The sequence below is a fragment of the Chionomys nivalis genome, chromosome 19 (genome assembly GCF_950005125.1).
Source record: "Chionomys nivalis chromosome 19, mChiNiv1.1, whole genome shotgun sequence".
Taxonomy (NCBI): Eukaryota; Metazoa; Chordata; class Mammalia; order Rodentia; family Cricetidae; genus Chionomys; species Chionomys nivalis.
Window position 1 is genome coordinate 56,585,989 of NC_080104.1, and position 13,376 is coordinate 56,599,364.

Sequence of the window (13,376 nt, forward strand, 5' to 3'; positions counted from 1 at the left end):
GTCTTCCGAGGACGTCGGGAGAGTCGGCGGCGTCGGCTGCCGTGTCGGAGGCGTCCGCTGGAAAATGGCGGAGTACTTGGCCTCCATCTTCGGCACCGAGAAAGACAAGTGAGTAGGGGAGGCCTACCGAGGCTTGGGCCGGGGCGGCGGTGGGCCAACGAGTGCCGGCCGAGGCAAGCGATGGCGGCGCCCAGGCGTGGCAGGCCGAGAGGCCCTGGAGGCCTCGCGCCTCTGGGCGCCGCTGCCTCGTGGGCCGGGCGGCGGGACCTGGCGGGCTGCTCGGGCTGGGCCTCGGGCTTCATGGGACTCCGCGCCGGTTTCCACTCGGGACTCTGCCCCACGCCGCGCTCCCACTGCCGCCCTGGCTTCTGCGGCGAGTTAACGCGTTTCTTGCAACTTTGGGCTTTGAGTGTCGTGTCGGAAGTGCGGCGGCACTGTCCTCGCTAGAACTCAGTCTCTGGAACTGATCGTTGGGAGCGGAATCGACTGAGTAAACCTGCCTGCCGAAGCGTTGGCGGGCTGGCTCTTCTTTTTAAGTTAAGGTTTGCGTGGGGTAAGAAGAAAAAACATCACACTAATTCCGCTAGTATTTGTGTGCCACCGTGGCACATACCTATTTCCAGTGTGCTGGCTGAAGTTTAGACTAAAGGAAACGTCTTCAGACGCTTTGAAGGATAATTCTTATTTTCAAAACCTAAAGATTAAGTGTCTGGCGTAACTGCCCGGCGTAATAGTCACCATCTTGGTGTTCCTGAATCTCATACGAGGTTTATACAGATATCTGTACTGGGAAGCCTCTGTTTGTTAATAGATAACGTTTTTGGTGCCGCATCTCACTGTTCAAAATGTTCTCCTTTCCCGGCTGTCCAATCAGGCAGGCACCTTTATACAAGATAGTCTGCTGTGTGTGCAAAAGGGAATGTACCTAAAAGTCTCCTGCCCGAATCGGCAGTCACTTAGAGACGTCCGGGCCAGAGTTAGAGTATCAGCTGGGATAAAATTTAGGTTCTCAGGAAATCATGGAGGAAGTCTGTATGTGTTGTTAAGAATGACTGCAGTATATTAAAGGGACAGAGAGATGACTCAGTGGTTTCAGAGTGGGAACTGCTCTTTCAGAGGCCAGGAGTTTGGTTTCCCAAATCCATTTCATGATGTCTTGCAACTACCTGTAACTCCAGATCTGGGGAGCTTCATGGTCTGGCTACTACAGGCCCTATATATAGTAGGTGTACACATCCAGCCCCACATAGACTTCTTGGTCTTTTGAGACACGGTTTCTTTTCCTATCTCTGACAGAGTCCTGGAACTCTATAGACCAGGCTGGCCTTGGACTCAGATCTGCCTGCTTCGGCCTCCACTTCCTGAGTGCTGGGATTAAAACCACCCAGCCACATATAATTAAAAATAAAACCTTTAAAGTACTTTAAAATAGACATTCAAAACCAGGTGTGGTAGTGTGTGCCTTTAGTTCCAGAGCACTCCAGAGGCAGAGGAAAGCAGATCTCTGAGTTTCAGGTCAGTGTGGTCTGTACAGCAAGTTACGGGCCGGCCGGAACTACATAGAGACCCTGTCTCAATACATAAATATACACAGGAAATAAGTACTGTGAAGAGTGTGATTTCTAAATTCTGAGGTCACTGAGAAGATGGGTTGGAATGCAGTTAAATGTGTCCAGTTCTGACACAAGAGAGGCGTCCTTTCAAAATGCCTGAAGGGCCATGGTAGTTCTGGCCCTGTGTTCATGTCTGTAGTGAAGGGGTATCATTCAGATTTTTTATTTTTAACCTAGGTTCTGTTATTTCAGCAGAAAGGCATCTGTAATAGGGACTTGTGTGCCTATTAGTTTTTGAGTTTTTTTGTTTGTTTGGTTGGTTGGTTTTTTTGAGACAGGGTTTCTCTGTGGTTTTGGAGCCTGTCCTGGAACTAGCTCTTGTAGACCAGGCTGGCCTCGAACTCACAAAGATCCGCTTGTCTCTGCCTCCCGAGTGCTGGGATTAAAGACGTGCGCCACCACTGCCCAGCTAATTTTTGTTTTTAAGAAGTGAAATGGGGGACTTTTCTAGTTAAGTGTTTAGCTGTGATATATTTTTCTAGATTCAACTTGTCTGGTAGAAATCACCCTTGTACTCAACCACACACTCCATCAAGTCAGGGTTTCTCTGTAGCCCTGGCTATCTTAGAACTCAATTTCTAGACCATGCTGGCCTCAAACTCAGAGGTGGCCTGCCTCTGCCTCCCAGGTGTTGGTATTAAAGACATGCACCACCACTCCCCCAACCTTAAAAGGTCTTTATTTTCAGTTGATTTTCTTTTTTGTTTTTCAATACTTTTTTTTAATGTGAATTGGTGTTTTACCTATGTGTAGTCTGTGAGGGTGCCAGTTCCCTTGGAACTGGAGTTGCAGACAGTTGTGAGCTGCCGTGTGGGTGCTAGGAATTGAACCCAGGTCCTCTGGAAGAACAGCCTGTACTCTTAGCTGCTGAGACATCTTTCCAGCCCCTCAGTTGATTTTTCTAAAAAGATACTGTCTAATCAGGTTAGGTTGTGTAAGGAGGTCCCTCACAGTCGTCCTCTGGTAAACTCAGACTCTGATGTGTTGTTCCTGTCTGGTTATAACAGGAGGATAACTGGTCTTCGTGGTCCCAAATTTCACTGAAGTTGAGACCTTCAGGGTGAGGACCTAAGCATGTGGCTCTTGTAAAAGTTTTTATGGGGCAGCATTCCGAATAGGGAAGCTGCATCGAGTGAAAGTTCACATCACAGACTTGCACCCAGCCCTTGGTGGCTTTGGTTGGTTGTGTTTCCATGGAGTATCTAAGCAGTGCTAAAGAGACTTTGTGCAGACATGTGCTCTCCAAATAGCATGTTTGCAATGAGGTCTCCAAAGAAATTGCCTCCCCAAACATGAATTTGGAGAAAACCTGGATTTTGTTTTCTGTTTTCTTTAGATAATGACGGCTCTTAATTAAGCCTGTGAATAAGAATACATATCTCACTCAGTTCTTGAAACAGTCCCTAATTGGTATTGTCCTTATTCTGTAGATGACATCGAGGACCCAGAGAGTGGGGCGATCTTCAAAAAAGAAAAGCAAAGAAGATATTAAAAGGAGAGGGGCTTAGAGTAATGGAGCAGGCTAGAATTAGAGCATTCTGTAGGGAGATGATTACAGCCTCTAACATACTACCTGTAAGAGGAAGCATCCAGCCAGAGCTGCCGAACTTCTGTCATTGGAAGAAAAGTAGCTGGGAAATAAGATTCTGTTAATGGTGTTTTCACCATTTCTTCCCCAAAATAATCAGTTCTTATTCTTATTCCCTTACAGAGTCAACTGTTCATTTTATTTCAAAATTGGAGCATGTCGTCATGGAGACAGATGTTCTCGGTTGCACAATAAACCGACCTTTAGCCAGGTTTGTGTGTTGTTGGGCTTTTTTTTCCCCCTACATAAATTATCAAAAGTTCTTGTGCTTTCAATGGTGATTAATGTTTCCACACACTTAGTAAGTCCTTTTTCCCTCCAGTTTTCTTTTGTATTTGTTACAGAGGGTGATAGACCCACCACACCTCGGTAGGAAGTCCTGTTGTTCTTACCCTTAGAGGAGCTCCTTAAAGGGTTCACTGCCCTGCTCTCCCTTCAGATGACACTGGTGGATGTAGTAGTGATGAGCCACTGGGCGAGTATGTGGCATGGGTGTTTGTCTGCGGACCCAGCCTGCTCTAGTTCCTCAGAGAGGTCCACACTTTGACACAGTTTCAGCAGGCATCATGATCTTAGAGTTGTAATGATAAAGATGGGTATAAATTGCCCCAAGCAAGTCTGGTTAGCTCACTGAGAGGTGCTTGTCATCTTAGACTTAGGTCTGTCTAGGTTAGCCTCAGTCCCACATTATTTGGTTTGGTGGGGCAGGGAGTTGCAGGGAAGACGATCTGGTCTCAGCAGAGACTGACTAATGAATTAAGAGGGCAGAGATTGGAAGGTCTTGCTGCATCTGTCTGATTGGGCTGTGGAGTTCATTCTCCAGCCCAGGTCTACTTGCAGCAGCCCTCTAAGCCTTGGATGTGTCTTTTCTTGAGCACACACTTTTCTTTCACATACTTTGCCCTTCTTACATACTCTGTTTTTTGGGGTCTTGTTGTTGTTGTTTTGCTTTTTGTTGTTGTTGTTGTTGTGGGAGTTTAAGAAATAGACCAGTTAATACTGGGAGATAGAAGAAATGGATCTTGGTTTAGAACATAAGTCCCCAGGAAACCACAGCATTATATGTTTTTAGAGGGGAGAGTTCAATAGTTTAACTCCCCAGTTATCACTATGGTTAGTGTAGAAGGCACCTGTCCTCTAATGACCCTCAAAGTGACCCTTTTTTGTGAATTTTCATACTATCAAAGTACCTCCTTTAAACTGTTATGAGTGTGGTATTTGACTAGTAACAAACTCTCCCACCTGACCAATGGTTATTGGCTGCTAAATGTGCATGCCTTTAGCATGTTTGTGAGGCATGTGAAGTGGTAGGCAGGGGACTGTTCTCAGCCCTCTGGGCCTTTACTGTCCCGCAGTTGCCTCCTGTGGCCTGAGCACTGTCCTAGAACAAAGCAGGGAGGATGGAGCCCCATACAATGTAATGAGCTCAGCATTACAATAATCACCTCCTTTGGGTTTGGTTGACAAGTCAGAGGTCACTGTAGCTTGTCTTTGCATTGCTTTCCTACAGGGGACAGCCTTTGTATGCCTCAGTAGTGGGGAGACCTGCAGGGACCAGGGTAGTAGAGAACTGTTTTAGCTCAGTGACTCAGGGTGTGCGGTCTGGTGTTCAGCCTTCCTCCCAGGTGGGTTCCGGCAGCAAACGTGTCCCAAACACTATTCCTCGCCCTACACCCTTTGAGCACAGGCAGAACTGCTTTCTTTCTAGCACATTGTTGAGAGGCTGTGCTCTACTCACACAGTCTCTTGGCTAGCATAATTGTAGTGTGTTTCAGGGTGGGTTTCTTTGTAAGCTCATAGTCATGTGGACGTGAGATTGATGTACTATATTAGCTTACTAACTTAAACATGGTTTGTTTTTTCAGACAACTTGATTTTAAGAAGAACGGTACAGTGTAAGGTTTCAAGTCTGCCTGATCCAGTTTAAAGCACAAGGGTTAAAAGGATTTTTTCCTTAAAAGAAGGATCGCAAAAGAGCAAATGTTTTAACTATTGTATTATGTAAACAGAGACCCACCAAGAAAGTGTAAATAAGAGTCAGGTATCCAAGACAACTGGCGTGGCTGTTTTGCTAAGAGACCAGAGCTTGAGTACTGCATACAGTTGAAGTATGCGTTTGTTTAAGAGAGATACTGTGTGGGGAATATGATTATTATGTGACTTTTCAATATGTTTGTGTGTGCTGGCTTGAAGTACAAGAAAGTGTTAGTGTTCTCTTATCTTGTATTAAAGCACTTTATCATTGGTAACGGGGACCACTCAAAACAACAGATACAGTTCCTTCTTGGTTGCTGGCTGACTTGACCCAAGTCACTGCTCAAACTCTGTTTTCATAATATGATGGTTTTGGTGTTCTTGGCACAAGACACAAGTGTCTGACTTGTGAGAAAAACAGCAAACAAACGTTAACCGTTTGCAAACAAACTGTCTCTTTGCAATTGTCTGATATATGCACAGCAGCCAGTAGAATTCCCCTTTTTATTTTTTTTTCCCCGCAGACCATCTTGATTCAAAACATCTATCGTAATCCCCAAAACAGTGCACAGACGGCTGACGGCTCACACTGTAAGTCCCACAGTTGGAGAAATTTTTTTTAAAAACGATGGTGTTCAAGAGCCCACTCTTAATTGAGACATAACGCTGGCTCTGAGCTGCTGACATAGAGCTGTTGCAAACAGGACACGGTGCTGGAACCGCGTGGCGCACAGCCAGAACTTGACAGGGGCCGCGCTCAGGAGGCGCTTCTAGGGAAAGTCACTGGCCGGCCTCTCCTGTTGACTAACATTTGTCACGAGAGTGTCCGCCCACAGAAGCGGGTTTTAACCCGGGTAGCCGATTGCGGCTTTACAGTGACTGAACCCTGGCCTTCCTTAAGTTCTTTCTGTAAAGTTAAAATGTAGGAATATTAAGGTAAGTTGCCCAGTAAGTGTGGGTTTTATTTCATCATTATAATTTTTCCTCTAGGAAGTGGAGATTTCATGACATGAGATTATTGTATTTTTCTGGTACAGCGCTTGGTTCGTCGCAGGTGCGAGCACTTTTCCTCTTAGTCTCTGTCAGCTAAGAGCCGGTGCTATCCTTGCTTGGCTGGCACTTGGAGAGTCCGCTGTGGGCAGAAGTGCGATATTAGCATCTCATGAGATCTCCCAGCACTGCAGTGTTAGCGTAGTTCAAGACAGCCACCAACTAAGGGGACACCTCTGCTCTAGAGAAATAACCTGCTCTCTTTTCAGCGCCGACTCAACTGAAGCGATCATCACAGGCAACCGGTTAAGTGTGTACATTTAATTTCCATAATATAAAGTTGTTGCGTTTTGTATTTCAGACCATTGCCCTCTTGAACATTTACCGTAACCCTCAAAACTCTTCCCAGTCTGCTGACGGTTTGCGCTGTAAGTTCATACAAGTTCCTTCCCTGGTCCCCTGGGCTTGCGTGTCAGAGCTCAGTGTCCACTCCACCCGGTCTGCTGTGCTAGTGTCAACAACCGCCTTCCTAGAAGTGACAGGAGCTGTTGTCCCCACTGACCTTCTGGAGAGCTGACCTCCTGTCCCTTAGTCAGAGGATGACAGGACTGGCAAGGGCACCCTTGAAGTAGTTGGGACTTGCTGCTCTTTGCTCCCTCCGCATTTGGACCGTCACCCTGGGATGCACTGGGATTGAGTTCGAGGTCTGCTCTTCCCTGTGAAGAGCAGTGGCATCTGAATGGCTCTCACTTTCTGGAACTTGAGTGCAAATTGCTTAGAAATGTTCAGATTTTTACCTCTCAATAGCCTCGTTTCCATAAACTCTGCACGTCAGAGGTCATGTTCTTATATGAGGGCCTTGTTCTGAGTGTTTCCCGGGTGAGGGTCTGCAGCTCACACTGACCCAAATATTCCCGCTGCACCCCCCCGCAAGTGTGCTGACCAGATGAGCAGTCCCTGAAAAGATGCTCAGGGTCCAACCACGCACTTTGTATAGGTAGCACCTCCAGCCTCAGGAGGTAGTGTGCTACATTTGGTAATGAAGGGTACTTCATGGGGCAACAGCTTAAACTGGTACCAGTCAACATTGCAGATTTGTGTGCTGCGAATTACTGTATTTAAGTTAAAACTGTTCTCCAGTGGAACACTGGGATGCAGTCGTGTCCAAACCCAAGGTAGACTCCCTTGGATGGCCACAGCTAAATCCAGCACACCTGACCGCAACCTCCATCTGTTGGTTGGCTTACCCTGGGTAATAAATGGTCCCAGGGCCATCACCTACTGGAAATGGCCTGGCTGGGAGGCCTCTGGTGCACATGTCCATGAGTCGGGCTTTTCGTGTTTTCCCTGCTAAGGTGCTGGGTGTTTGTGATGGCCAACCCTGACCTGACAATAGAGCACTCTCTACATTGAGACAGCACTCACGTGGCAATCCTTGGTTTAAATACGTGGTCTCATTTTATTTTAGAAGGAAGGTCTGCATAGGAGGAGGGAGGTGTTTATGTGTGGCTTTATTAAGTAACGTTTGTTCTCATCCCTGCCCTGGGGTATAGCAAATGGAAACCGTGGTTGGTAACAGTGATTGTTCTTTGCCTGCTGGTTCAATTGGGGACTCTGCTTAATGACAGGGTGTTGTGTTTTCTGTCTCTTATTTGCAATGCACAGTATGTCTGGGGTATATTGTAAACTGAATTTTCAGCTCTTATTAAATCTTCCAGTCCTGGAGTCCAGGTTGTGGAAAGTAAATGAAACTAACGCTTCATTTTAGAGCAGATTACCACCTTGACATTTGTAGAAAAATACATTTCGGGTACACAGATTAAAGTTGAATATAAATCTCAGTTTTAAGAATAGTATTTCTTTAAGAAAAGTAATTTTCTAAGTTGTAGTATTTAAAATATATGGAGCCCATTGCTGTTCTGTCTGATCAGTTGTCTTGGTTGTGCTAGTCTCGGGCTTTTGGGGTCGTTTTGACTGATGGGAAATGGAACAGAGTAAAGTAGTCGTCAGTTTTAAACCATTACCAAATTGGGGGTGTTTTCCTTTCCGGATTTCCTGATCCAGAAGGCCTTGATATTAGCTGCTGTCATCTGCCTATGGAGCAGGCTTCTCGGGCATTTGCTGTTGCCTGTGACCTGTTCCTTTTCAGGCAGGGTGGGGCATCCCAGAAGGCTTGGTCAGGTACCATATATGGGGTAGGCTCCTGTCACATTTCAATAAAATTTGGGTTTTCAGGCCAAATCATTTCCTCAAAATTCAAAATAACTAAAACAACCCCAGATGGGTTAGAAAGAGAGCTGAAGTTATTAGAACCAGAGCCTAGACTAGGCCTTAGTTTCAGACACCAGAGCCAGGTGCCCTTGGTGTGGTGCCAGAAGAGGCAAGTTACCTGTAAGGTCGTCCAGGAATGTGGTTCACAGAAGGTGTTGATTGACGACCCAAGCTGGACAGCTCGGCCCCCAAACCCCGCCAGATCCTTTCCACCTCCTCGCTCAAGTGTTTGGAACATGACTTTATTGGCATCCAGTTCTGTGAGGTTGAGGGAATGATGGTTGGATTAGACCGACTGGGCACAAGTGCTCGTGACCAGCCATGACTTCACTTACTGCATGGCTTATGGAGGGTAAACTTGGCGCAGAAGTGGGGAACACCTTCAACAAGGTCTAACTGTGTATAGAGACATCTAAAATGCTGAAAGCTGGTGGCTTGGGTTTCAGTCACATCAGAAAGAAGTGTGTGGTATTCAGTGGTTGCCAGTGTGTAAAGGCACATGAGCTCTTGCTCACTCACCTGGTTTCAGCTTCCATTTTCACCTAATAAAGGGGAAATCAGTGTATTTATCTGGCCTCCAGTCTTAAGGAAAGCATTTTTATTTTAAAAGGTCTGAATCCAAGAGTCACCTTTTTCCTTGGACTTTGTGTGACCCTTTGGCACCTCCTAACGCTGGCTGTGGTTTTGGTAGCCAGGACTGAGGCTATGGTGGGCATTTTAAGATCTCAGCAACTCTAAATCACAAGCAGTTCGGTGCTCCTGTAGCATGCAGCTCTCTGGCCTGGCGTCCTCTAGACAGTCACTGTAGCAGTTGAGCTTGAGGATAGCAAGGCCACACGGCTCTTACCAGCTGGCTGTCTTTAACTGCAGGTGCTGTGAGCGACGTGGAGATGCAGGAGCACTATGATGAGTTCTTCGAGGTGAGCACTTGGGCACAGGTGGGAGGGCAGCCACGAGAGACCGGGCTGTGCACAGTGCTCCTCAACCCATGTTCCCCCTCAGGAAGTCTTCACCGAGATGGAAGAAAAGTACGGAGAAGTTGAGGAGATGAATGTCTGTGACAACCTAGGAGACCACCTGGTGGGGAACGTGTATGTCAAGGTACAGACCAGTGGGTAATGTCTAGAGTTGAAGCTGCTTGGACTGGCGGCTTAGTCTGTGTACTTTGTGTCTTTCTGAACTGGCTCCCTGTGGGAACAAACAGTCTGATACTTGCTCTTCGTGGGTTGGGTTTGAAAAGGTAGATAACACTTGGTGCAATCTTGGGCTGTCCTGGGGGCTGTCATGAGGAGGATTGGCAAAGTTTTACTGCATCAGCCCATAAGTGTTTTGCTCAGTGAGTGTGTAACAGTAGTGGGGTGGAGAATTAAACATTAGCAACACAGGAGTAGAGTGGCAAAGCCCTTTTTTTGCTTTTCAGTTTCGACGTGAGGAGGATGCAGAGAAAGCTGTGATCGATTTGAATAACCGTTGGTTTAATGGGCAGCCAATCCATGCAGAGCTGTCTCCAGTGACCGACTTCAGGGAAGCCTGCTGCCGCCAGTATGAGATGGGGTAAGCATAAGTACAACTCTTGGTGGGTGGAGCTTAGTCAGCATGGGCACAGCCTAACATGTCTGGATCTGACCCACAGAGAGTGCACAAGAGGGGGCTTTTGCAACTTCATGCATCTGAAGCCGATCTCAAGAGAGCTACGACGGGAGCTGTATGGACGCCGGCGCAAGAAGTGAGTCCTCTGGGTACATGGTGAAGTGGGAGGCTCCCCATTGCCAAAGAAAAACCAGGCCTGGGACTGGTGCAAATACAAAATGGTTGGGAGAAGCTCGCTCCCTGCTGTACAGGGAGGCACTTGTGTTCCAGAGCTGCATGGGTCTGCAGGGATTTCTGATGGTGCAGGTTGTCTGGTTTTGCATACATTGGGCCATCTTGCTGTATTGCTGACAGGTGGGCACTGTACTCTTGTTCCTGGCCCTGTGTCACAAAGAAGGGGTCAGGATGAGTCGAGGTCACTGATTCTTTCTAGATAGTTCTCTCCCTCTCCTGTTACACATAGTTCAGGAAGTAGAAATTGAGATTGCGGGCTGACGAGATGGCTCAGAGTTTAAGAGCACTGGCTGTTCTTCCAGGGGTCCTCAGTTCAGTTCCCAGCACCCACATGATGGCTCATAACCATCTGTAATGAAATCTGGTGTTCTCTTCTGACATGCAGGCAGAACAGTGTATATATAATAAATAAATCTTTAAAAAAAAATTGAGATTGCTTTGATTGTCAGCAAGAAGCAACTCTTTTTCTCTAAAAATCAACCTAATGGACTCTGCCTAGCCATTCCTAAGGAGTGGATCAGGTTGGAGAAGGAAGGGTTGTGTGTGCACAGCAAGTCAGTGTGGGTGTCTTCTGGGTGTGCATCCAGGCCTCACTGCTGCCCAGCCTGCGTCTGTTCTGTGTCTCTTTCCCACAGCATTTCAGTTGGTTCTAAGTTAGAGGATACTGAACATAGCACACACATTTAGTTTGGGGATGCATCCTTCCTAAAGATAGTATCTGAGTTCGAGACCAGCCTGGTCTACAAGAGCTAGTTCCAGGACAGGCTCCAAAGCCACAGAGAAACCCTGTCTCGAAAAACCAAAAAAAAAAAAAAAAGATAGTATCTAATTGGGGTGTGTCCCACACTTGAGACTTGGAAGCTACTGGCCTCATCTCTCAGTTCATTACTTTGCAGGTAGGGCTGTCAGTGCTATGCTTTGATGCCATTTTCTTGTCCTTGATCCAGGCATAGATCCAGGTCCAGATCCCGAGAACGGCGATCTCGATCCAGAGACCGTGGGCGCGGTGGCGGCGGAGGAGGTGGAGGTGGTGGAGGACGAGAGCGTGACAGGAGGCGGTCAAGAGACCGTGAGAGATCTGGGCGATTCTGAGCCGAGCTGTTTTTACCGTGTGTCTGCTAGACAGTGTTGTAGTTGGTTGACAAGCCAGTTCATAATGGGATTTTTTTTTTAAAAAACAACAAAAAAAAACAAAGATGGGTTTCTGAATAAAATTTGTAGTGATTATACAGTATTGGTGTGACTTCTTGTAAAGTCTCTGCGATTTTTTTAAAAAAATATATATTTATTTACTTATTTATTTATTATGTATATAATATTCTTTCTACGTGTATGCCTACAGGCCAGAAGAGGGCACCAGACCTCATTACAGATGGTTGTGAGCCACCATGTGGTTGCCGGGAATTGAACTCAGGACCTTTGGAAGAGCAGGCAATGCTCTTAACCGCTGAGCCATCTCTCCAGCCCCCTGCGATTTCTTTTTAAATGATTTATTTAAATTTATTTTTGTGTGAAATTGTGAACTGTCATGTGGGTGCTGGGAGTCGAACCCCGGTCCTAGAAGAGCAGCCAGTGCTTTCAATTGCTGAGCCATCTCTTCAGCCCCTGCAGTTTCTTTTCTAAAAGTACTAGTCCCATGTCCTTGAGGGAGGTTCATATCACTGGTTATAAACAAGTCTGAGGGCATAGAATCACAGCAGGCAAGGGTGGCTTCTTTGTTAAGAAAGCTGCTCTGGTGTCTTCATGACCAGGAATTGTTCTTCAAGCTTTGTAGGGTTCTTTCTTTCTCTGCTCTTAACAGCCGACAAGCTGGTGTCCAGCTACCACGGCTAATGTTTGTAAAAGAGCATGTCCTGGGGTGAGGTGCAGCCTGGGACCTGGTAGGGTCACGTGACTTGTGTTTTCGAGCCTGGTGTCAGTAGCGGTGCCTTTGGATGCAGTCCTGGTGGGACTGGCTGGCTGTGTTGATTGCTACGGAGCCCCCATGAACACTCACATTTGTCTAAGGCCTTCCTGTGTGTTGTCTTTTCCTAAACCTACCCTTGCTGCCTATCTAGATACTGTGATGGGTATTAACAGCCTGTGGCCATGCCAGGCCTCATTGCCAGGCCTGAGTCAGGTACCATCCTGAGTAACCTGCAGCCAGTTCTGGAAGTTTACGTAGTATCCTGCTAGCTCTTCACCCAGGGCAGGAACCCACTGTGGGTGTCCACTCCCATGTGTCCAGAGCATTGCTCTTGGGGTGGGAGGACTTGGGTCTCCCCCCGAGACATCACACAACACATAAGGAGGTACTACTTCCCCAGTCTGTTCCATGGACACCGTTCCATGGATATCGTTGGGGTGATACTGAAGTGTGTGCTGCCCCTTCAGTAAAGACAGGCTTTAATGGAGTTTAAGCGCCAAGAGTGATAGGGTTTGCATGTGAGCCTGCGACCATCGGCACAGGCTCATGTGTTTGAATACTTGGTCAGGTGCTGCTGAAGGCTGTGGAACTGTCAGAGGTGAAGCCTCGGGGGGAAGGAGATGATGGCTGAAGGTGGACCTTGACAGGTATAGCTCCTGGCTAAGCTCAGCTTCCTGTGCCGTCTGGGGTCTGAGCTACATATTCCCACTGCTATGGAGCCCCTGCCGCTGTACCTTTCCCACCATGAGGAACTCTGTCCCCTCAAACCTTTGGGTTATTCTGGCCATTATCAAAGCTGCAAGGAAAGACACTAATGTAAGTGGATAGGGAAAGCAAGGGTCTTCAACACAAATATCCCAAGCTCACCTTGTACAAGATTCATGTATGAAATGACTGGCAAATTATGGACGCTTGTCACCTCTACTGCCTCAATCTTTGAGTAGGAATCTAACTCCACAAGACACAGCAAACCTCTATACCCTGTAGTCACACAACTGTAGGTTCAAGTGAAAGGTTGGGGTTTAGGAAAAGTGACCTTCAAGTTTCTGCCATAGGAACATGAACAGCTTGTATCATGACCCAGACATGAGATGCTACCTCCAGTGGCCTAGTGCAAGGCTGATTGTGTACTAAGTTACGTTCACAGTCGGGGGTCTGACAGCCCTAACAGACCACGATTGCCCATACCCAATAGGCCAATTAAAATAGT

The 13,376-nt window shown here is 47.0% G+C and overlaps 1 protein-coding gene across 2 annotated transcripts; it reads left to right on the top strand.

Annotated features, from left to right (window-relative positions):
* U2af1 (U2 small nuclear RNA auxiliary factor 1) lies at nucleotides 1–11,494 on the top strand. 2 transcript variants are annotated; one of them, XM_057751412.1, is made up of 8 exons: nucleotides 1–108; nucleotides 3,325–3,412; nucleotides 6,527–6,593; nucleotides 9,307–9,356; nucleotides 9,439–9,537; nucleotides 9,857–9,990; nucleotides 10,070–10,162; nucleotides 11,208–11,494. In XM_057751412.1, the coding sequence occupies exons 1-8, from the start codon at nucleotides 65–67 to the stop codon at nucleotides 11,350–11,352; spliced, it is 720 nt and encodes a 239-aa protein (XP_057607395.1). In that variant the 5' UTR covers nucleotides 1–64; the 3' UTR covers nucleotides 11,353–11,494. The 2 variants fall into 2 exon arrangements, with proteins under 2 accessions (XP_057607395.1, XP_057607394.1); XM_057751411.1 differs by lacking the exon at nucleotides 6,527–6,593 and adding an exon at nucleotides 5,700–5,766 and having other exon boundaries at nucleotides 2–108.
* Nucleotides 11,495–13,376: the final 1,882 nt, after the last annotated feature.

Bases quoted from the DNA above. Each gene is read 5' to 3' on its own strand.
- U2af1 (XM_057751412.1), top strand. From the start codon at position 65: ATGGCGGAGTACTTGGCCTCCATCTTCGGCACCGAGAAAGACAA. The intron at 6,594-9,306 runs GTAAGTTCATAC...CTTTAACTGCAG, and splicing joins GTCTGCTGACGGTTTGCGCT to GTGCTGTGAGCGACGTGGAG. The intron at 9,357-9,438 runs GTGAGCACTTGG...GTTCCCCCTCAG, and splicing joins ACTATGATGAGTTCTTCGAG to GAAGTCTTCACCGAGATGGA.